Source organism: Aethalodelphis obliquidens, unplaced genomic scaffold (genome assembly GCF_003676395.1).
Source record: "Aethalodelphis obliquidens isolate GAN/ISIS:26980383/991018 unplaced genomic scaffold, ASM367639v1 scaffold53, whole genome shotgun sequence".
In the NCBI taxonomy this organism is placed as follows: Eukaryota; Metazoa; Chordata; class Mammalia; order Artiodactyla; family Delphinidae; genus Aethalodelphis; species Aethalodelphis obliquidens.
This window is the reverse complement of record NW_020837997.1, coordinates 1243711-1266202: the sequence shown is the minus strand read 5'-3', so window position 1 is coordinate 1266202 and position 22492 is coordinate 1243711. Positions and strand designations below refer to the sequence as shown.

Sequence of the window (22492 nt, the reverse complement as noted above, 5' to 3'; positions counted from 1 at the left end):
TGAGGGGGGGCTCAGAGTGGATCACTCAACTTGGCAAAATGGGTGCAGTAGGGACCAAGACGAGAGAAACTTGGTGGCATGACGGGGACTGATGTGGACCGAGCGGGTTAAGCAGGGGGTGTGGTGTATGAAGTGGTGCTGCAGGGAGGGACACCTCCTTGTTTTTCTGTGCTGCGTGTGTTTGGGGAAGGGGGCAGGTTGGGAAGCTTATTCTCCCGTCAGTCTTTTGATAATGTGTCACCTTCTCAGAGCTTGGGGTGACCTTCTCCTCCAGCCTGGGGTAACCTGCCACCTCTACTTTGATCTTGTCCAGACCTGAGGCCCCTGCTGACCTGGGCTGTGTTTTAAATAGCGGGCATCCTGTGAACCCAACATCTGGCCACATCTGTGTACCTACAGAGAATGTGGACATAAAAATCCGTTAACTTTAAAATGAGCTTTAATTTGTTTTCCTTAAGTGCATTTATCGATGTAAACAGAGCATGTTAAGAGATACCAAGGGGAGAGCAGACAATTGCTGGTATGTTGGTTTTAATTCAAAAAAAAAGAAAAAGAAAGGCTCCCTGGTGACACCCACCCCCTGACCTGGTTACCTGGTCCCGACCGCAGTCTCTATGGGAAGGTAGAGATGTCAAAACAGAACTGAGCAATGGCAGTTAAAAACCCACCCAGACTGCTCTGCAGTCAGGCCCCACAGGCCACCCCACACTCAGCCACGTCCGAGAGGTTGGGGGGGGGTGCGTGTGTTCCCGATCACCTGGGTCTGCTCTTGGAAATCAAGGAGAGAATCACCTCCTGACACTACAGATCTGGAAAAATAAAAATCTCTAGAAAAGAACGTCCGATTTGGAGACAGTGGGAGGACGAAGAGGAGTAGGTGCCCCGATCGAGGGTAGGCCGTGTGTGACTGCATTTTGGGGTCACCGTGGCATGCACGGAGACCCCTCAGTGCTCAGGTGGGGACTGTGGAGGGACCTACTGGCCATGCCCAAGGCCTGGCTGGACCACGGGACCAAACCTGGCTGTAAACAGGAAAGGCCACTCTATGCTTCTTTCCTCAGGATTTCCTTAATTTGTGCTTCCCTTTGGTTTGACAGTTAACATGGGGGTGAGGGGGTGGAGCCGGGGGGGGGGGACGGGGAGTAGATAACGGTTTCTGTCACTTGTCCAAAAACTGAGAGAAGAGGTGAAAGCGGGTGTTGGATTTGTTGGGTAGACGCTTCCCGGGCCTGATGTGAGTTGCCTCGCTCAGGGTGCAGAGACGGGCTCCCCTGGAGCTATCACTGGCCTTTGGGGGCCTCGCTTCTGCCGCGGGGGACATGCACGGGCTTTCCGGCGGGGCTCTAGCTATGTCGAGGCCCAGAGATGGAGGCCTGCCGTGTGGGCTGCTACTGACGGCCGTGCCGCGGCTCCACCTCTCTCTCTAGCTTTACACGGTGCGTGGACCCATTCAGTGGATGTCGCAGGAAAGGTAGCAGATTCTTAACTTCTTCCATCTCCAGAGTTGAAAAAGATCAGTTACCAAAATAAACAATTTCTCGATTGTGTTCTGGTGGCCACGGGCCCGGGGGCCGCGGCGTGGCGGGGAGTGGTGCGGGGGAGGGCCCCGGCTGAGTGAGGGGCTCACTCAGGACAGGCACAGTCAGCTCGGCTGAGCGAGGCTCAGGGTAAGGCGGCGTTCCTCACAGAAGAACACATCGGAAAAAGCTGCTCCTCTTCTGCTGGTCCGGTGTGATTTTGACTCCCTGGTTGCTCCCCTGGGGGCTGTTGCCTTCCTGAAATCACAAGAGGTTTTCTGAGGTTACGGCTGAGCAACGTGAGCTCTATGTCTCTTAACCAACCAGCCAGTCAACTAATGAACTAACCCACCAACCGCCAGCCTATGTATCCATCTGTCACCTTCCAACCAACCATCCATCCATCCCCTCCCATCCATCACCCATCCATCCCCTTCCAACCAACCATCCACCCATTCATCCAACTGTCCCCTCCAACTAACAATTCATCTTTCACAAACCCATAGATCTGCTTTTTATCTACTACCCATCACTCCTTCCAACAATTCATACCTTTAATCACTCATTCACGTACCTAACCACCCCTTTCCATTCACCCTCTCAGCATCTTTCCAACCACTTATTTACCCATCTCACTCTCTTCTTTCCCTATTTCCTTCTTTCCATTCACCCACCCCTCCCTCCTTCCCATCCATCTACCCATCTGTGCTGAGCACCTATCAGTGAGGCAGCTGAGGGCAGCAGAAAGGTACTCTCTCTTGGGATTTGGAGTGGCTGGGTTCAAGGTCCCAGTGCCACTCACTCACCCGGCTGGTCTCCCTGCCCCTGCGCCAAGGCTCTGGCTCCCCACCTTTCCCCACAGTTCACCCTCCACCCTGCTGCAGGTGAGGTAAGCCCTAAACTCAAGCCCTGTTGAAAATCCATCAGTGCTGTCGCCCGGCATCTGAAGCCTCTGTTCTGATCCCTGCCTACCCTGGGAACTGAAATCCTACTTTCTCTCACATCACCATGTTTGGAAAGGTTCAGCCCTGTTTCTTTGACTAATTCCTTCTCATCTTTCAGCTCTCAGATAAAACCTGAATTTATTCAACAGTAACTGCTGAATGTCTACACGGTGCCAAATTTACACAGTGTCCTATGTCAATTACATTAAAAAAAAAAAAAAAGAAGACTGATAGAAGTGGTATGGGCTTGCGACTCTGAACATAAACAAAGGTGGTAGGAAATGAATAGAATTTAACTGTTGGTGATTTGCAACTTAGTTAAGAAAAAAAGAGACACTGCAAGGATTACGGTGAACATCAGCACTTCACAGTCTATGCCTTGGAAGGATACGGCACATTCTGGAGGCCATCAACAGGCCGGTATCAACAGCACAGGCAAAGTGTTGCCGTGAGGCTCCGTGTAACTCCCGGTGGGCATGAGTGAGTCAGCAGGATCGTTAAAAATCAAAATTTTACTGTTCTATTGAAGAGGAAAGAATTCTAAGAAAATTACAATTGTAAGAAAATCTTTCTAAAAGTACAGTGGTTTTACACAGACTCTTTTCTGTTTTGGCTGAACAGCTGCTACTAAATTGATCGTGTGCCTTGCAATTCAATCCACAGCATCTTAGAATTATGAAAATGACACTCATTTTAAGTCAGATGTGAACTACCTGAGTGGCGTTTTGTATAGTGTGAGCAGTCCTATATGCACAGACATAGAACAGGTCACAAATAAGAGTGCTTTATGCTCTCGTATCAGACAACAGGGAGCATCACTTGGCGGGAAGAGTGGTCACTGGAACAGAGGCTTTGGAGTAAGACTCACGACAGTGTTTAGCCGCTAACGTGCCCAAAATATAGCTCAGCGTTCAGACCCTACCAAGAAAGCACTAGTTATGCTGAATGCTGGGGACTGTGAAACTGCTCACGTGGTAAACAGAAAGGCTAGAAATGAATGAAAGGGTGGATGCGGAGGGATTCAGGCAGGACCTCCTGGAGGCCTCAGGGCCCCGGCACCCACTGAAGGTTGTCACAACCTGCAGAATTTGGGGCTGGAAGGAAGAAAAAGGCTATCGACCTGCTGGACTCATCAGGATGGAAAGCCGGCAGCTGTCAGACACGAGCCTGGCTTGGGGGCCTTGTTACGGGGTGGACCGTGGTTCTGGGCCTGCCTGGGGGGCTTTTCTGCAGGAGGCCCTCTACCTTCGTGCATGCTTGGCTCCCAAGAGGGACGGAAAGGGTCCGGTGTCCCCAGCTAGCTTGTGTGCTTAGTGAGCAGCGCCTGGTACTGAGCAGCTCTGGGCCACGGAGGAAAGATCAAGTTGAGAGGCATGTTCAGGGTGGATGTCCCCACCACACCCGATAACTCTACCCCCCTTCCTAGAGATGCCCTACTAGGTGCACCTGGGCCCTAAGAAGCAGGATCTGCCCGGGGATGCATCACACCACTGAGAGCGATGCCAGCCAGCTCCAACAGGGATGCATGTGGGGATCCGGGGAGGACACACACTCACCAATTTTTTATCCATTTTTGCTTTGATGTCTCTGGCGAGAGTGAAAAATGCCTGTGGAATAAGCACGTAGTTAGTAGCCCAGGAGTGGGAAGCAGGCGGGGGGCCTGGTGGTTCCTAGACGCTGCCACACAGAGGGTGTGGCTCAACAGCAGGGCCAGGGTGGGGAACAGTGTTAGGACAGAGACCTGGGCATGGGTCTCACCTGTTCAGCCCCACCTCCTGCCCCTACAGGGATACCCCCACCCACCTGGACCACTTCCCCTAAACCAATGACTCTGGAAGGTGGGATCACCCTTGGCTGGTCAGAGAGGAAGCTGAGGCTTGGAGGGCGGGTGCCCAAGTGACTTGTCTCAAGGCACTCAGTGGCTGACTGACTGATCGAGCTCTCCGTCCCTGACCCCTGTGCTCTATCTGCCCACTTTGCCTCACTTCTAACAGTCAGGGGCAGGGCAGAAAGACAAGTGGCTCCTTGGCCAAACGAGCTTCATTCTGGGTCCTCGCCCAGTAAGAAGGCCTGGTAGGTAGGGTGAAAGGTTCATCTTTCAAGGGCTGGCGAAGGCCTGACCCCAGGCTGCTGCCTCTGTCACAGGCTCCTGTCCGTTTCTTCCCTTCCCCCACCTGGACAACACTTGTAAACCCCACTCTGGCACCAACCCTACTCCGGGCCTTATAGAGACGAGCTGGCCTCAGCACTTGCAGTCGAGGGGCTCCTGGTTCGGCGAGAAGCAGAGTCTCAGCAAACACCCATGTGACGTGGAAAGTTCTGTCGCGGAGGGTATCTCGGGGTGCTGCGGATGCCTAAAGTGGGCCTCAGGGCCTGGGGAACGGCAGAGGCCTCCTCGGGAAGGGGCCACATGGGCTGGTCCCTGATGGGAAGGTGGGGGCGTAGGGACTGTGGCAAAGGCCTGGAGGAAGGTGAGGCACAGGCGGCCAGGGACGGAGAGTGATGGGCGAGGCCTGAGCTGTGGGCGGCACACACTGGCTGGGGCCAGCTAGGGAGGGTCTTCTGTGCCTCGCGCAGGGGCTGAGGCTGGGAGTGGCGTGGAAGATCCATTTTGGAAAGATCACGGGAGTGGCAGTAAGGAGGAGAAGGCAGGTGAGCTGCAGGGCTGGCACTGCTGGTGGACAGTAGGAGGAGGCCTGGGCCAAGGCTCGGTCAGGGTGCCCTACTCTGTATGGGCTTGTGACCCTGTCTGTGCGGGTGGTGTGAACGAAAGCACAAACCCGGAGGCAGGCCTGGGCGCCAGCCAGCGCAGAGACTCTCTGAGCCTCGGTTTCCCCACCTGCAAAACTGCGCCTGCTCCCCAGGGCTGCGTGAGAGCCAGTGAGATCATGTCCTAGTTGCCCAGCTGGGGCTGGCACCTGCTGATGTCAGAACATGGGGGCGGTTCCCCCAGGCCCCCTGGGCCTTGCAAGAGGCCTGGCACACGGTGCTGCCCAAGAAGTGCCTCTCAGCCGTCTGTCCAAGAGGCAGCCGAAGCTGTGACCAGTCCCTGCGACAGAGCCTCCCTGGAGGGTGCGGCCCGATCCTTAGCCCTAATGGACCGGTGCTGTGGGCCCGGGACTCACGTTCTCCACGTTGATGTTGGCCTTCGCGCTGGTCTCCATAAACTTGATTCCATAGTCCAGGGCCAGCTGCGAGGGAGGGAGATAAACATGCAACATCAGCCACCAGGTACCCAGACCTCTGCACAGTGCCCTGAGGGGGGCCGAGACAGACAGACAGAGTGGGGCCTGCTCCCTCAAGCCACCAGTGGAGAGCAGGTGGTGAATGTCCGTGGCGGGAGGGTAGAGGGGGCCTGGCTCAAACCATGGCTCTGTTCTCCGCCCGCTGTGGCCTCGACGGGTCCCACGAGACGCTGTGCGGAAGCAAGCAGAGCACACCCAGAAGCCCTCGCTGCTTTCAGTCTTTAGCCTGAAGCCCGGCTGGGCGTGTGCTTTCCACCTTCCCTTCCCATGGCATGTGCCCCACTTGGACAACTGACTCATCTGCGTGCCCAGCCAAGCCCTGCATCCCAGAAGATGGGTCATCTTATGCTCAAAAAGATTGTTAAGGGAGTCTCCCCAAAAGCCCAGCCTCACCATCCGTGAGCAATCGGGGGGTCCTCTGGGGCAGGGCAGGGCTGGCCTCCATGCAGGGAACCCCAGATGCTGAGGTCCCTCTGCCCCGAGGTGTCTGGCAGTGCCAGGCCCAAGCCGGCCACCATGCCTACCTTTTCTCCCCGTTCCTTGGAAACTTGTCTCTTGTCGTTCACGTCGCACTTGTTCCCAAGTATCATCTTTTCGACGTCTGCAGAGGCGTGCTGGAGGGGAGGGGCAGATGGTGGAGGTGAGAGGTAAGGTCAGACCGGACTACCAACCAACTGGTAGCCCACCCCCCAAGATCAGAGTGATGGTGTCAGGACTGCTAGGCACACCCTGCACAGATGACAAACTGAAGCTCAGAGAGGCTGAGAGGCCTGTCCTACGTCACTGAGCCAGTGCCAGGACAGAGTTCAGGGTTCTGGCTGCTACCCTGACCAAGCGCACGCCTTCTGGCTGCCACGGACAGCTTCTCTATGGGCCACGCCAACTAGGCTACCACGGCTGTCCTCGGACTCCCGGACAGGTCTGGCCTATGGGAGGCAAGTGGGGCTGGGGTATTGACCTCTGCTCGCCTCCCTCCTTCCCTGGCTCCTCTGCTGGCGACCCCAGCTGCTGTCCTGGGACCTTCTGCCCTGCTCCAGCGCCCCTGTTCTGGGCTCCAGAAACAGGCTGTGCCAGGGGTAGGCGCAGACCTCGGCTGCCACCAGCCCTTTGTGCCCTGGCGTTCCTTTAACTCTGCCTTCACGCCTGAAAATGGTCCTTTCCTCCAACCCGCCCCCACATTCCAACCCAGTGGGCCTCGCTTCCTGAAGGACTGGACCATCAGAAAGGCCCTTCTTGCTGCAGCTCAGATCTGGTCTCAGGGAAACACGCTCCTCTCTGCTCCCTAACTTTCTACTAACTGGAAGGCTCTCTCGCCTACCAGCCGGAACACAAAAGTTCCACAGAGACCAGTGTGAGGACCCCCTCCTCAGGCCAGGTGCAGCCTCCTGCCAGGAAATAACGGGGTCATCAGGAGGTGGCCCCGTGCAACTGCTCACAGGTGCTGGCTGGGATGTGACCTTCTGCCGTGTCTTCATGAACCCCACCTGGTGAGTCATCACAAGCCACAAGCACCTTGTCCAGGGAGGCTCTGAGGGTGAGGGTAAGCTCTGTGGAGAGCGGGGAGGTGACGACACTGGCTTTGGGACAGGGAGGCGGCGCTGGCCGCCTTCTCTTCCCTCGGGGTTCAAGGTCTCCTTCCACAGGCAGCTGCCGCTGCTGGCCTGAGCATGGGCACAGAGAGCTCATACCAGCTCAAACCCTGCTCTGCTGCAGTTCGAAGTCCAACCTGACACATGCCCTCACCACACCCACCAGATACAAAGGTCATGCCGACTCTAGAACCTTCCTTCTCTAGAAAGCACCAAATGCTCACAGTGACTGGATACCCTTCTTCCTTCACCTCGATATTGCCCAAACCCGACAGCCCGGCTGGGGAAATGGGCTCTCAGGGTTGCTCTGTGATGAGGCCAGGCCAGCGTGTTCTCCAGGGTTGACTGCGTGGGTTCCCGTCTCCCTGACTGTTCCCAGCGAGTTACTTCTAGGTGCCTCTGGGCTCAGCGATCTCATGTGTAAACCAGGAAGCTCCAGGGTGAGGGCTGAGGAGAGGATGCGTGGGAGGTTCCTGTGCATGGGAGGGGTCCCCAAGCCTTACCTCCTCAATGTTCCGAATCCAGTTCCGGATGTTGTCGAAGGACTTCTCGTTGGTGATGTCGTAGACCAGCATGATGCCCTAATAAGCAGAGGGAGACAGAGACACGCGCTCTGGACAAGCCGCGAGCCCTCTGAGGGGGAGGCCCCAGCAAAGTGGGCAGCAGGGACCCCGATAGGACACCATCCCCGGGGCCCTTCCTTCTGCTGGGCTCCACCACTAGCCTCTCTCTGGTATCCCAGGCTCCAGTCCCCTGCTCCTCGGCCACTGATGTGACCCTTCACCCCGCAGACCAGACCCTACCATACCTGTGCTTACAAAGGAGCCCTGCTATTTCCCCACTACTGGCAAGATAAGTACGGCCCGTGTGTCTCGGCAGCCAGCGAGGTCCCAGTGGCCAACTTCTCAGCCTCGCATCCTGCAGCCCCCTGCTCTGCAGGCTGTATTCCATGGCCCTGATGCCCACCGGGCTCCCCCTCTTGCCAACCCTTGGCTATGCTCAGCCTCTTCCACACCCTCACTCGCCCCCCACCCTGCCCTGAGTCATCTCCTGGGCTCAGCCAGGGCCGCCTCCACTGGTCGCCCCAGCTTCACCCCTCATCTGGTGCCTACCACGAGCCAGGTACTGCAACTGGGTCTCCCTGAGCCTCACAGGCTTGGGTCGGGTGGTCCCACTGTCTGCACTGTGAGAATGGGGAACCTGAGGCTGGGGGGTGGGGGCTAGGTCCCTGTCCCCAGTCACACGACAGAGAGTAAAGGACACAACTGGGGTCTAAGCCCGGGGGGACAGACCCTAATGCCCACGTGCCTTCCAACAACCCCACCGGAGTCGGGGCTGGCTTCAAGCACTGGGGCAGGCAGTGCTGAGGCCTCTGTGATTCCATAACCAATGCGTGAGCAGCTGGGAGACGGTCCATGGGTTCTGAAATAGCTGCAAAGTAAACCCATCTCTGCTTGAGCCCACAATCTTGCCACTGCCGAGGAGAAAGGCAAATATCCCCACTTGATAAAAGGGGAAACTGAGGTGCAGAAAGAGGTGACCTTTAAGATTCTAGCCCAGCTCTAAAGGAGCTGATGACACTGGCTCCCATTAGGAATCTCCCTGGGTCCTCATCAGGATCAAGCAACGCTCAGGGCCACCCTGCGACAGTCCCCGTGTTGCCCTGGACATCCTCGCAGGGCACGCATGGTGAGCCAGCCTGCAGCAATACTATCGCCAGCCCCGGTGTGGCTCAGCCCCGGGGTTCCAAGGCCCCAGCTGTCCTGCCCAGGCCCGGCTCACTCCATTCCTTCACTCTACCTGCTCCAAGGGCCTAGCCCTCCATCCACAAGCTCTGGTGCTGGCCAAGACGTCTCTGAGGCTGCCTGAATTTGCAGAGTAAGAACCCGGGCCCTGTGGGCTGGGCAGATAACCGCAGGGGTGAGGGTGTGTGACAAAACCACACAGACAGGGCAAGCGAGCCGCTGCAATTCCAAATCCCCGCTGTGACCTTGGGGATACGCACAGTGGCCTTAGAGCCTGCTACAGCCACAACCCCTCAAAAATGCCATCTGGGAACCCTCACTCAGTGGTCTCTTGGGGAGACTGAACAGAGACTGCTGACGGGAGGACCTGGAGGAGTTTTAGTGGCCGTGATGTGTGACATGCTCCAGCCAAAGCCAGAGTGAATAAAGACACTGGTGGATGGACTCTGTGAGTCGAGCATCACTGGGGCCTCTGCGCAGCAGCTGGCCTCCCACTGTCAGGGGCAAGAAATTCCACAGGGCTCTCAGGGCTTTCTGCCCCTTTATCCAGGGACCAGCCCTTTTGACGGCCCAGGATTCTGCCACCACCGCCACTAGGCTGGCACCACGTCTGCAAGATTCCAAGGTCCCAGATTTTTACCTCTGCGGTGTCGGGGGCAGTGAATAAAGCTTTCTATCAGGAAAGAGCAGAAGTCCCTGGAAAACATAATGTCACCCTATTCCAGGTTCTCCGTGAAGCTCCCCTCGGGGCTCCAAGTGACCATTTTCCTGGCCCCAGTCTCGGCACAGCTCCCCATATCTGTTTACAAGCTCACAAAAAGACACCAGACACCCGATGCTCCCCAAATCTGGGACCCAAGGGTCCACTGCCACAAGGACAAAGATGATGACGGGGTTGCAACATTGCCAATGTTCTCTGTGCTGTCCTACATGGTCTCCACTGGCTGCACATGGCTCCGGGGCACCTGAAATGCAGCCAGTGCGACTGAGGGGCTGGATGTCCTACTTTTACTGGTTTAGATTCAAATAGCCACACACAACCAGAGGCTTCTGTACAGGTTAGCGCAGGTCTAGGAGAATACAATCATCTTGGGGCTGGACAAGGTCTTACAGATGGCTCAGTCCAGCCTCGTCAGGGGCTGGCTGAGATGTGGGGGCTGGACAGGGCCAGCCACTACCAGCCCAGACATTTACCCTCTGTGTGAATTTAAGCAGGGCCTGGAATGGTGCCAAGCCTCAGCCTCCTCATCTGTAAAATGGGGATGATATGGCACCCACACTCAGGGCTTTATGGCCAAGACCTGGGGCCACTGCCTGCTGGAGGGAAGGGCTTGGTGAATGGGGCAGGGGGTGCTATTTCAACCCAGAGAGGGATGGGGCCTACCTGAGGCCATACATCAGAATGGTATGCAGAAGCTCCCCCAGGACCCCAGTGCCCCAAGGCCCCCCACCCCACCAGAGCAAAGCAAGGTGAGGGGAAAATTAGTAAATTAATTTTAATGAGGCGCACTAAGGTTGCAACCCACATGATTGAGTTTCTATTATGTTCAGACGCTGTGTGGGATGCTCTAAATACTTAATGCCTCTATTCATTTCTGCTATCCGTCAGTATTTCCTGAGCTCCTACCGCATATTCAGCATGGTCCCAGGCACCGTGCATGTGGCAGGGACCAAGAGGTGGCCCAGCCCTCCTGGAGCTTATGGCCTAGTGGAGGAAACGGGTCTATAGCTGATTGATGGGGTGCATCATGGAAAGGATGGAGTGCAGTGGGAGCTGGAAATGGGGAGCTGGCCATCTATCCTCACAGCTGCCTGGAGCACACTCCTGTTCTCTGTTCCACTTTCCAAGTAAGGAGACCAAGCTCAGAGGGTGACCCGGGGGCTGAACAAGGTCCTGAGGATCTGCCTCCCACTCCCCGTGGCCCCCAAGCACCCTGCTCTGTCTACCCCTCGCAGGTGCATGACCAGCTCAGGGCTCTCGAGGACAGGACCCTGGCCCAATCCAGGTTGCCCTCTGCATCTAGTTCTGGCCTGGCCTGGAAAAAGTGCTCGGTAAAAATATTTGAGGGATGGGCCTCCCTGGTGGCGCAGTGGTTGAGAGTCCACCTGCCGATGCAGGGGACACGGGTTCGTGCTCCGGTCTGGGGAGATCCCACATGCCGCGGAGCGGCTAGGCCCGCGAGCCATGGCCGCTGAGCCTGTGCGTCCGGAGCCTGTGCTCCACAACGGGAGAAGCCACAACAGTGAGAGGCCTGCGTACCGCAAAAAAAAAAAAAAAATTGAGGGATGGGCTTCCCTGGTGGCGCAGTGGTTAAGAATCCGCCTGCCAGTGCAGGGGACACGGGTTCAAGCCCTGGTCTGGGGAGATCCCACATGCTGCAGAGCAACTAAGCCTGTGTGCCACAACTACTGAGCCTGCGCTCTAGAGCCCAAGAGCCACAACTACTGAAGCCCGCGCACCTAGAGCCTGTGCTCAGCAAGAGAAGCCACCACAGTGAGAAGCCTGCGCACCACAACGAAGAGTAGCCCCTGCTCACCACAACTAGAGAAAGCCCATGCGCAGCAACAAAGACCCAACATAGCCAAAAATAAATAAATTAAAAAAAAATTTTGAGGGATGATGAACGAGTCTTCCTATCACATGACCCCACCTCAGGCGCAGGCAATGGATGTTAACAGCCAACAGCCCTGAGCAAGTCAGCTCCTGGATGATCTTTAAGTTTTCAGTAGCAAGTTCCACAGAGGCTGACACGGGCCACGTGAGCGCTCCGAAGTGTTGGGGCACGCTGGCTCTGATTTCTCTGACCTCACCTGGAAGAACCGGCTTCCTGTGTCTTTCTTCATTCCCGGAGAATTAGGTTTCCTTGAACCCTGCATTGTTTCTGGAGCCAGAAGGGGAGGTATGGAGGACGAGGGGGCAGAGGTGGGGCACACAGCCTTTTCCTAAAACTAACCTGGGACCAAGGACCCCTGAGAAGCCAGAGCACGGGCTCCTCAGAAACATCCAGATTTTGGTATCCAAGGCACTGATGTTCATTTTGACTTAAAAAAAAAAAAAGACAACCCCCCCACGCCAAACCAATCCATACCATGGCGCCTCTGTAGTAGGCCGTTGTGATCGTCCGAAACCGTTCCTGACCAGCTGTGTCCCTAACGATGAGGAGAAAAAGGGATATTAGCGACACAGAAAGAGAACAATCGTCACAGTGAGAATGAGGGGCATTTACCCAGTATGGACGCCCAGCTTTCTCATAGGTCATCTCCTGATTCATCACCCTGCTGTGGGGCAGCCCCCCATTATTACAGAGAAGGAAACTGTGGCTTGGGCAGGTGTCTGATGTCTCCTGGCTGGGGATGTGGCAGTGACTCCTCTGCTACATCTTGTTGTCCTGGGGATTTTCCCCAGAGTTTCTGGGCCACAGAAGAGCCAAGGTTGGATGTTATTATTTGTGAAAACCTGGAGCCTTGTATGTGGAAGAGGCTGGTCACATGGCACGGGAACACAGCCCTTGCTGGTGGGCTGAGCTGGTCGAGCTCAGCGGGGCTTAGGAAGCACTTCCACACTCGCCATCCTGGTGGAGGTCGGGGGAAAGTCCTTCCTCGTGGGTACGGTGGAGATACCTGGGTAACACGCACCCATGCCTAGCCCAGCTCCTGGCATGGAGGGTATTCAGTGTTTGGTTTAAAGGTGACAACTGGTCAGTGGCAGAGCCAGGGCAAGACCACGTCTTCTGTCTCTGGGCCCAGGGCTCCTCCTCTGACCCTGCACCTCCCCCTTTGCAGGGCTCTGCACGTCTGGACTGTACAGACACACCTCATTTGGGGCTAAGTAGACTTTCTGCTGCCAATAGCAGGTGACGTTAGCGGTTATGACCAATTACTTTATGACTGTTCTAGAAGAATTTTAAGAGAGTCATTAACCCCACTGCGACTGCTAAGAGCAGAAGCACGAGGACAGGAGGAAAAGAAATAAAAGCTTCTGCTTGCTGGTATAGTGTCACTTTGGACTTGGGCACTGAGACTGCTGGGGAGCCAACGTGTTGTAAATAGAGGAACTTCTACGGCCCTGTAACTTACAAGGCGGCCAGAGACTGGCTGCTGCCGCCCGAGCTCAGTAGGATTGGTTAGGCCACACCCAGATTTCGATTCTGAAGCCAGGTTCAGAGGCGGATACAACTGAAGTCAAGGGGACCTGCTGGGCAGGCGGGGCTGTGTCCAGGCTCTGAGACTAGGCTCTGAGACTTGAGTTGGGGAGACAAGCTGCTGGGAGGGAGGCTTCACAGTCCATCTCACGGCAGCCCTCCCACCCGCAGGCACGTGCCTGGACCGGAAGGACTGAGCCACTCTCCCAAATGTGACTTCTCTCTCCTTTGCTCAGGGTTCGTGCTTCCCTGCAAGTGATGTGGCTGCAGGGTAGGACTCTCCTACCCTCTGACCATCTGAGCCCAGCCTTCCTAGCGCAGTGGGCTGCAGACCAGAGTCACCATCCGTGACGGGGACTCACAAATTCCCTGATTTTATGTAGCATGGGAAGTCAACCCCAGGTGAGCAGAACAGAAACAGGTCTCACTGTTGGGCCTGGCCTCAGCTTATTTTCAGTTCTGGGATTTCAGGTCTCTGTATTAGGAAGTGAGGCCTGGGCGTCCCCAGGAGACAAAAGAGGAAGCGATGTCAGGCCTTCTTCAGCGAGCTGATAGGCTTAGGAGGAAATGCCGGGCTGTGGTATCTTGCTATCCTGGCAGCCTTCACTGCCACCAGGAGGGCTCTCTCCAAGTTCAATGGGAGCAGGTGGCTCTGAAGCCCAGGCCCAGACTGTGCCCACATCGGAACTGGGACTGGTAGCTATGTCCTCAGAAGGGGTTGACACAGACTCTAAGCCCTAGCAGAAAGCAGAGCACCGTTCCTGGGGCCTCTGAAGAAAGCCCGATGTGTCCGGGCTGGGCACAGAGAGATGGAGGCCGTGGTCATAGGGAGGGGGGCGGGGCACCAGGGGCTTCAGGCTCAAAGCACTCGCTGGGTGAGGGGCTGATGAAGGAAACGAATCTTACCATATCTGTAGTTTAATTCTCTTGCCATCGAGCTCTATGGTCCTAATTTTAAAGTCAATTCCTGAAAGAAAAGAAAAGAAAAGAAAAGAAAAGAAAAAAATGCACATCAGTGTCAGTCCATTTCCCAAGCTGTGTCTAGGACGAATGCTGACAACCTGTGCAGGTAACAGCTGTCATGGTTTCTGGAGCACCTGCCGGGCACGTGGGAATCTCTGAATCCCGCAAACAAATGTGGAGGCACCCAGCGAACTTTCTCCTCTCACAGAAGGGGAGGCTGAGGCTCAGAGGGCAGAAAGGAGCTGCACAGAGTGAAGCTGGTGAGGGGCAGAGCTGGCAGGCAAACCCAGGTAGCTCAGGTGCCAAAGCCGTGTTCTCCTCCCTTTCCCGGGAGGCAGCCTCGTGAAGCAGGCTCCACAGCCCTTTTCGGGCCAGAGCCCCACGCTTCCAGCCACCTGCACCCAGCCTTCCAAGCACACGGGACGCTGGGCCCTGAGATGTACCTGATGCAGGTGGGCCTCTAGCATTTACATGTGCTGTTCCTTCTCTGTGGGTGGTCCCTACCCTGCCCGCCTGTCAGCCTGGCAAACTTCTCCTCCTTTAAGACCTGCTGGAAGGTCACCTCCCAAGAAGCCTTCCTGACGCTGCCCTCCTTCTTTCCCGCCCTCTGGCTTTAGTCCCCTTTCCCCAGGACCAGGGTGCTCTCAGCCTCCTCGGCTGCTCTCCAGGCTCCCACCGTTGTCCCCTCAATCCCCTCCCCAGCTTCCAAAACACACACTCAACCATGTCACCAAGCTAAGCTCTGCTCCAAACCTTCCAGTGTGTTCACCAACAGATGAATGAATAAACAAAATGTGGTCTTTCCCTACAGTGGAATATTACTCAGCCAGAAAAAGGGATGAAGCATTGACACATGCTACAACGTGGATGAATCTTGAAAACATAATGCTGAGTGAGAGAAACCAGACGTGAAAGGTCACACAGTATGTAATTCTGGTCATAAGAAATATCCAGAATGGCAAATCCAGAGAGACAGAAAAGAGGTGAGTGGTTGCTGGGGCGTGGATGTGAGTAGATTAATGAGATTGACCAAGGGGTGTGGAGTGTCTTTTTGTCATAATGAAAATGCTCTAGAACTGACTGTGGTGATGGTTGCACAACTCTGTGAATATACCTGAAGCCACTGACTTGTACACTTTAAATGGGTGAGTTGAATTATACGTCAATAAAACTGTTTTGAGGTTTTTTTCGTAATTTTTTTTTTTGGCTGCGCCACGTGGCTCGTGGGATCTTAGTTCCCCGACCAGGGATTGAACCTGGGCCACAGCAGTGAAAGCCCGGAATCCTAACCACAAGGTCACCTGGGAATTCCCAACAATAAAACCGTTAAACGGTTAAAAACCTTTCCACCGCCTCTTGGGCCCCAGAATAAAGGGAAAACAGTTGCCTGAGTGCTCCTAACCTGGTCACCTCAGCATCCTTGGCTCTTGCCCTCCTCTCCGGCCACAATGCCCAAGCGTGTTCCAGCCTCAGGCTTTTACGCTTGCTCCTTCCCCTCCTGGAATGTTCTTTCATTCCATGGCCATCTGGCTCCCCTCTCCCTTCACTCAGGTCTCTGTTCAAGTCACCTCCTCAGGGGAGCCTTCCTAACCATCCTCTCTCCCCTCACCTGCTGCATCTTCTTCACGCACTATCCCTGACGTTGTAGATTTGCGTATTTGCTCCATGCACATGGGAGCAAAACTTGCCAACTGGAATGGCCTGCGTGGAGGGGTAAGAGCCAAATCCAGCCTTTGCCCCCAGGAGTTGGTTCTAAATCTCCGCCTGTGAAGCCTTGAGACTGAGGCCTGGCCTGACCCCCTCAGAACACGGCATGAGGATGCTAATTCCATCCCTGCCCGCCTCAGGAGCTGTCCTGGGGACCACAGGGAATATAAGCCTGTATTTGAGTTTTGTCTCCTAGAACATAAGCTCCAGGAGGGCAGGGACTCACACGTCTTATTCATGGTTGCATCTCCATGAATGCATGGCAGGGCCTGAGTACGTATTTACTAGAAGCCGATCATCTCGTCCTGCACAGACACTTTGACTACAGGCTTTGTTACAGTTCTGCTTCCCTCTGATTCATCCCAGTCGTCTCTGTAGCCCCTGCACTGAGGCGGATGCCTGGTGCACAGCAGGCACTGGGGAAAGATGGCTGGATGAAAAAATAAAGTGCAACGGGATCTACGTGGTGCCGCACAGTTTACCAAGTAAGCATTTTCACGTACATCAACCACTTCTCTGAAGGAATGAATGAATGGGGCCCTGAGGAGGAGCTGGGAGCTGAGCCAGGCTGGGGAGAGCCAATTCCAGGAGCCACGGGGCCAAGTTCACACCACAAATGATTGATTGACGGAGCCTATGAGAATAGGCTTCGGCAAAATGTAACCTGGGCAGACAGTGAACAGCCACTTAATCCCTGATCTATACAGAAAATACAGAGATACACTCAGTGCCCATACAGAATCACCTCTATGCATCAGAATGTATTTCAGGACTAAGCCACCCAGTGTTAACTCTTCCTAAAACATACCCCGCTCCTCTCACAGATGCACAGGACATATGAAATCAAGAAGCACTGTTCAGTCCACAGAACCCAAAGCATCACTCTGTTCTATCTTCCTCCTGGGTTTTATTAACACACCAAATTTAATTAGGAAGTGTAAACTTTACGAGGCCTAAGAGTCATGAGGCCATAACTTCAAGGTCAGGGGGAATTAAACTTTCCTAGAAGACAGAGGCCTGCAGGAAGGCTACAAATGTAATGAGAATCCCGGGATGGGAGGGAGGGAACCTGGGTTTGAGTGCCACACCCACCTCCTTAGACGACCTCGCCCAAGTTATGTCCTCATCTGCAAGTGGAGGCTGGCCTCCTCAGAGCCTTAAAGGACTAGACTGGGTTTCCTGGTCAAGAATTAAAAAACAGACAAACCACTCAACCCCTGAATTGATCTCACTAGGAACGTTCTGACTCTGGGAAACTGAGGTCTGGGTTTGAGAGCGAGCCACAGTCTACCAGGAGTTAATATCACTTCCTGATTGGTGGGGACGCATGGGCTATCCCAAAGTTTGACCTTGGAGTTAGGGAAGGGGAGGAATCAGAAAGACATGTGCCTAGGGGAAGGATGCGGTCACTACAAGAGACATTCTGCTTCCTCTCCATGGTCTCTGGCAGTGGTGACAACCCCCTATTCATTGTATAGTTCTGATCCTCCACAATCCAGGCGATAGCCAAAGCAAAGAACACCACTCCTAAGCTGAAGAAACAGGGCTCGGAGAGGCGAAGTGCTTGTTCAAGGGCAAACAGCAGCTGGAACCCAGGCATGATGATTTCCAGCCCAATTCTCTTTACATCTGGCAGCTAAGTGTCTTGCAAAGTGCAGCTCCTGGAGGATGGCAAGGATGGAATCAGCAGCTAATTGTGGGGTTTAGGAAGATAAGGTACACAGGGGTAAAGCAAAGCCCTTTCCCCAGGTTTTTTCCAGCTCCTGGGCTTGGGGACCATTCTCCTGCTTCCCCACTCCAGAGCAAGACTGCGTAGCTTACAGGCCACTCTGCTTGATGGGTGTTACTTCCAAGTCAAACTCTTCATGTGGGCAATGGCTGTTTTTGTGGTGTGGGAAGAAGTCTGCTCCACTTTTGTGTATGTCAGAACTGGGAAGCAACAAGCCAATTCTGCTCAACTACAATGTGGCTGGCCCTGCAGGAAAGGCTGTTCTGCGAAGTGACAACCGGTGTCCTGGGCCTAGCGATAGGGAAGTCAGGGCTGTCTGTGGCAGCCGCTGATTTTGGTTTCTCACTGAAGCTTTTATCTGGCATCTCCTCCGGATGACAGGTCCCAGGGCAGGCGGCTGTCACTTGCCATTTCTGTCACCTTCGAGTGAGATGGAAGTCCGCGCAGGAGAAGTGTCTGGACTCCCTCTCACCATTCCTTCCAGAAGAAATTCATTCATGGGGGAAACAGGGTCAGCGAGAGGGGCTCAACCCCTGAACATTCCAGAGGAAAGAGCAGGAGAGGTCTGCGTTGGAGTCCTGGCTTCAAAGTGGATCAGCTGTGCTCGCATCTCTCTGGGATGGTTGAGCCTTGAGTTTTGGGTCAGACACACCCAGGTACAAATACCATCCTTGCCACCTGTAGACCGAGTGACCTTTGGCAAGTCCAGTATCCTCCCTGAGCCTCAAATTCCTCCACTGTGAAACGAACTCATAACAGCACCTGACACAGAGGACTGGAAAGTGTGGTAATGCACATAAAGCGCCTGGCACACAGTAAATGCTCAGTAAGATCAGATGTCACTTGTCACTGTCCTTTCCCCATGGACAACTCTCCGTGCCTCAGTTTCCACTTCTGTAAGACGAGGACCCCAAAGAACTGCTTCAAGGTATGCTGCGAGGACAGAACAAAATGACGGGCGCCAAGACCTCGTCCAAGCCATACACTCCTTGAGCAGGCTGAGGGTTGGTGCCTCAGTCTCCCCATCTGCAAAATGGGCACCTGGTGCCCACCCCGCCCATGGCCCGGGAACCGCCAAACGGCGGTGCACGCGACTGCTCTTTTCCCCTCCAGTTCCCTCGACCCTCTGCTCTTTTCCCCATCCGGCCCGGCCGCTCCCTCAGCCCCAGCCCCTCAGGGGCGCGCCCGGCCCGGGCCTCCCGCGCCCCCGGCCGCTCCCCAGCCCTGCTACCTATGGTGGAGATGAAAGTGGAGTTGAAGGCGTCCTCGGAGAAGCGGAACAGGACACAGGTCTTCCCCACCCCCGAGTCCCCGATCAGCAGCAGCTTGAACAGGTAATCGTAGGTCTTCGCCATATTACACTCTCTCCCCGACGGGAAGTGCTGCCAGCGCCTCGCCACTGGCCCCTGGGCCCGTCCATCAGCGCCGATCCCACCTCCCCATTGGCTCCCGGCCCGACGCGCGTCACCGCGGCCGACGCCCGCCCCCGCGCCCCGCCTGTCTCGGGAAGACGTGGGGAAGGGGCGAGCTGGGCACGGAGCCGGAAGCGGCCCGAGCGTGCCGCTCATTGGCCGGCGCTCAGGACAGGGCGGACTGTGATTGGCCAGCGGTGAGGAGTCGAGGGGCTTCAAATGGGGACAGGACAGAGGCGTGGCAGCCCGTGTCCCCTCCTTCTGCCCTCCACTCAGGGGCGGCCCCGCCCCCCGATGGGAGGGGGAGGGCGGGGAGCTTGGCCAACGGCTCCGCGCTCCCTCAACCCGGGGGCGGGGTCTGGGGCGCATATGCAAGCGCGCCGGGAAGACCGTTGGGCGCCAGCAGAGGGCGCACGCGCGTGTGGTCTGTGGCTCCCGCCCTTCAAGGCCCGCGCAGCCTCAGTTGGTACCGGGACGAGCGCGGGAAGGCGGCGTGGCTGTGTTGGTAGTCTAGAGGTCTCCGCGTCCGGCCAGGGGGAACCAAAGAGAAAAGGAGAATAGGGGCGCCGTCATAGTCGAAGCGAGGTCCCCTCGAGACGTGCTCCGGGACCTCGGCGCTGGCCAGGGGACCTACCTAGAGATAGCCAGGCTCCAGCCACCAAGCTATGTACTGAGGCTCGCAGGACTCCCCTGGAGGGCCCTCGAACCTATGTAGAGGTTGTTCGGGTCTTACCCCAGAGTCTCGTCCGCCTCAGCCCTTTCAGGCGCGCCCCGGGGGCCTCGGAACCTGCCGAGGTAGTTAGCACAGTGAGAATTATAGGGAATACTTACGAGCGTTGGTTCTGTGCCTGCCAGTGTTGTTAGCACTTATAAAAAATACATGAAATAGTTTATTCCCACCCCGACCCACTGAGGTAGGTATTGTTGTCCCCCCCCCCCCGCCCCCCGTTTTATGGTGAGAAAACCGAGGCCAAATAGGTTGTGACTTTCCCCGGCAAGTTGGTTTTTGAACTCAAAGTGACCAGCTTCAGAGGCTGAGGTCTTGATCATGTTGGTTTCCTGCATCGTAGAGACGGGCCACACACCACCTGCGTGGCGTCACCGCTATGTGTCCCTCTGGAGATTTGCCCAAGGATCTTACAAAAGATGGCCCCTGCCTCCAACTGCAGCACATTCTTCTGCTTATTTGGCTCCGGTTAGGAAAAGCTTCAACCAGAGCCATAGACCACTTGGTTGGCTTCAGCCTCTGTGGCATTTGATACTCTTGACCACCTTCTCTGGCAGTTCTCCTTTTCTTGGTACACTTCCCATTTTATTTGCCTGTTTCTTTTATTACCTATACCTCCCCTTCTCTGGGTGCTGCTTCTCCAGATTCCATTGCAGTTTTGTGTGTGTGTGTGGGGGGGGGTTGCTTGGTGTTCCTCTTTCTATGTCTGTTCTTGCTTCCTGGGTGATCTCATTCACTTCTTGGCTCCTACTGTCTCCATACTGGTGATTCTCAGTTCTTAGAGAACCCATAGCCCAGCCATCCCTCCATGACCCAACTACTTCCTGGGCATTTACCTTTGGATCTGTCAAAGATACTTCAAACTCATCATGTCCACAACTGAACTTGTCATCTTGTACTCACACTAGCTTGTCTTGAATTACTTTTCTGAGACCTAAGCCACCATATTTTCTTTCATCCCTCACAGCCTGGTTTTTAAGGATGTTCTAAATAGCTCTGAAACCTTGCTTTTCTATTTTTTTTTAAATTAATTAATTTTATTTTCGGCTGTACTGGGTCTTTGTTGCTGCACGGGCTTTGTCTAGTTGCAGCGAGCAGGGGCTACTCTTCCTTGAGGTGCATGGGCTTCTCACTGTGGTGGCTTCTCTTGTTGTGGAGCACGGGTTCTAGGCACGCGGGCTTCAGTAGTTGTGGCTCACAGGCTCTAGAGCGCAGGCTCAGTAGTTGTGGCACGTGAGCTCAGTAGTTGTGGCACATGGGCTTAGTTGCTCTGTGGCATGTGAGATCTTCCCAGACCAGGGATCGAACCCGTGTCCCCTGCCTTGGCAGGCAGATTCTTAAGCACTGCACCACCAGGGAAGTTCCTTGCTCTTCTATTTTTTTTTTTTTTTTTTTTTTGCGGTACGCGGGCCTCTCACTGTTGTGGTCTCTCCCGTTGCGGAGCACAGGCTCCGGAAGCGCAGGCTCAGCGGCCATGGCTCACGGGCCCAGCGGCTCCACGGCATGTGGAATCTTCCCAGACCAGGGCATGAACCTGTGTCCCCTGCATCGGCAGGCGGACTCTCAACCACTGCGCCACTAGGGAAGCCCTCTTCTATTTCTTTTGCTCGTCAGATCATCACATCTCTCCACTGCTCTCCCTGATCGTTCTCTAATCCAGATTCCACCCTGCAGTGAGCTTAGTCTAAAACATTTATCCAATATCCATCCATGGTCTATTGGCAGGATAAATTCCTCACAGTTTGGTCCTAACCTCACCTTTTGTCCCACCCACACTTCATGGGATTGGGAACTCCCCAAGAGCTGAGACATGTCAGTTTAACAAACATTAAATACTTATAATAGGTGCTGAGGCACCAGGATGACTAAAGCAGTATACTGAGATTAGATTACAGCCCAAGGGGGTGAGGAGGAGGGAGAGGAGGAACTTCAATCTAGCAGTGGTAGGGCACTTAGAGGGGGGCATTATACTTTATTCATGGACATTCCCTGCCTCTACCACCTAAACAAGCTCACAGTGTCAGCCAAATGTTGAATTAAAATGAAGGAAATGTTTTTAACTGTACTTGGTAACAAAAAAAATTGTTTGCATACTGCATTCATGTCTTAAAGGCTTTCATTTCTTTTGGATTCCCTAACCCCCTTCCCCAAGATCAGATCTTAAGGCAAACCTCAAAGCAATTCAGGTAGTGAAACTGCAGCCACCCTTGACACTTTCTTCTTTAAGTTCCTGCCATCCAGTAAGCCAAGTCTAAAGATTACTTTCCTTCAGATCACTTCTTCCTTCTTATTCCAGTCTGGCAAGCACTGTCCTGGATTAACTGAAATACCTTTCTAACTGATCTTCCTGCCTCTAGTCTACCCCACTCTAGTCCTTCCTGACAATGCATGCTAAGTGGATTTTCCTAATTTATTTCTTTTATTTATTGATTATTGATCAGTGGCTCTCCACTCCGGACCAACTTAATTTAAGTTCAGGCTCTCATCAGTGTGGACCCTGCCTACCTTCCAGCTTTCCTACTTCTTTCTTTTTTATATGTCACACAGAGAAAACCTTACCCAGCCAGGCCTTGTGCTTTCGTGACTCAAGTGATAGGGACCATCTTTCCTGCTCCTATCTTGTCTATTAAAATCTTCCTCATTCTTTTAGTCTGGCTCAGGCAGGATTGGGGATAACAAAGGACAGGAGCTTTGAGTTACTAAGGCAAAGAGCTTTCACCTGTAATATAGAGATCATAATCCTTATATCAGGTAGTCATGGTAGACAGCAAA

At 54.6% G+C, this 22492-nt stretch overlaps 1 protein-coding gene across 1 annotated transcript; it reads right to left on the bottom strand.

The window, feature by feature from the left end:
* Window positions 1-417: 417 nt before the first annotated feature.
* Window positions 418-19043, bottom strand: RAB8A (RAB8A, member RAS oncogene family). The gene is made up of 8 exons (XM_027084511.1): window positions 18813-19043; window positions 14089-14149; window positions 12130-12190; window positions 7799-7876; window positions 6231-6320; window positions 5587-5652; window positions 4018-4068; window positions 418-1775 (listed from the first exon to the last, which is right to left on the bottom strand). The coding sequence occupies exons 1-8, from the start codon at window positions 18934-18936 to the stop codon at window positions 1683-1685; spliced, it is 624 nt and encodes a 207-aa protein (XP_026940312.1). The 5' UTR covers window positions 18937-19043; the 3' UTR covers window positions 418-1682.
* Window positions 19044-22492: the final 3449 nt, after the last annotated feature.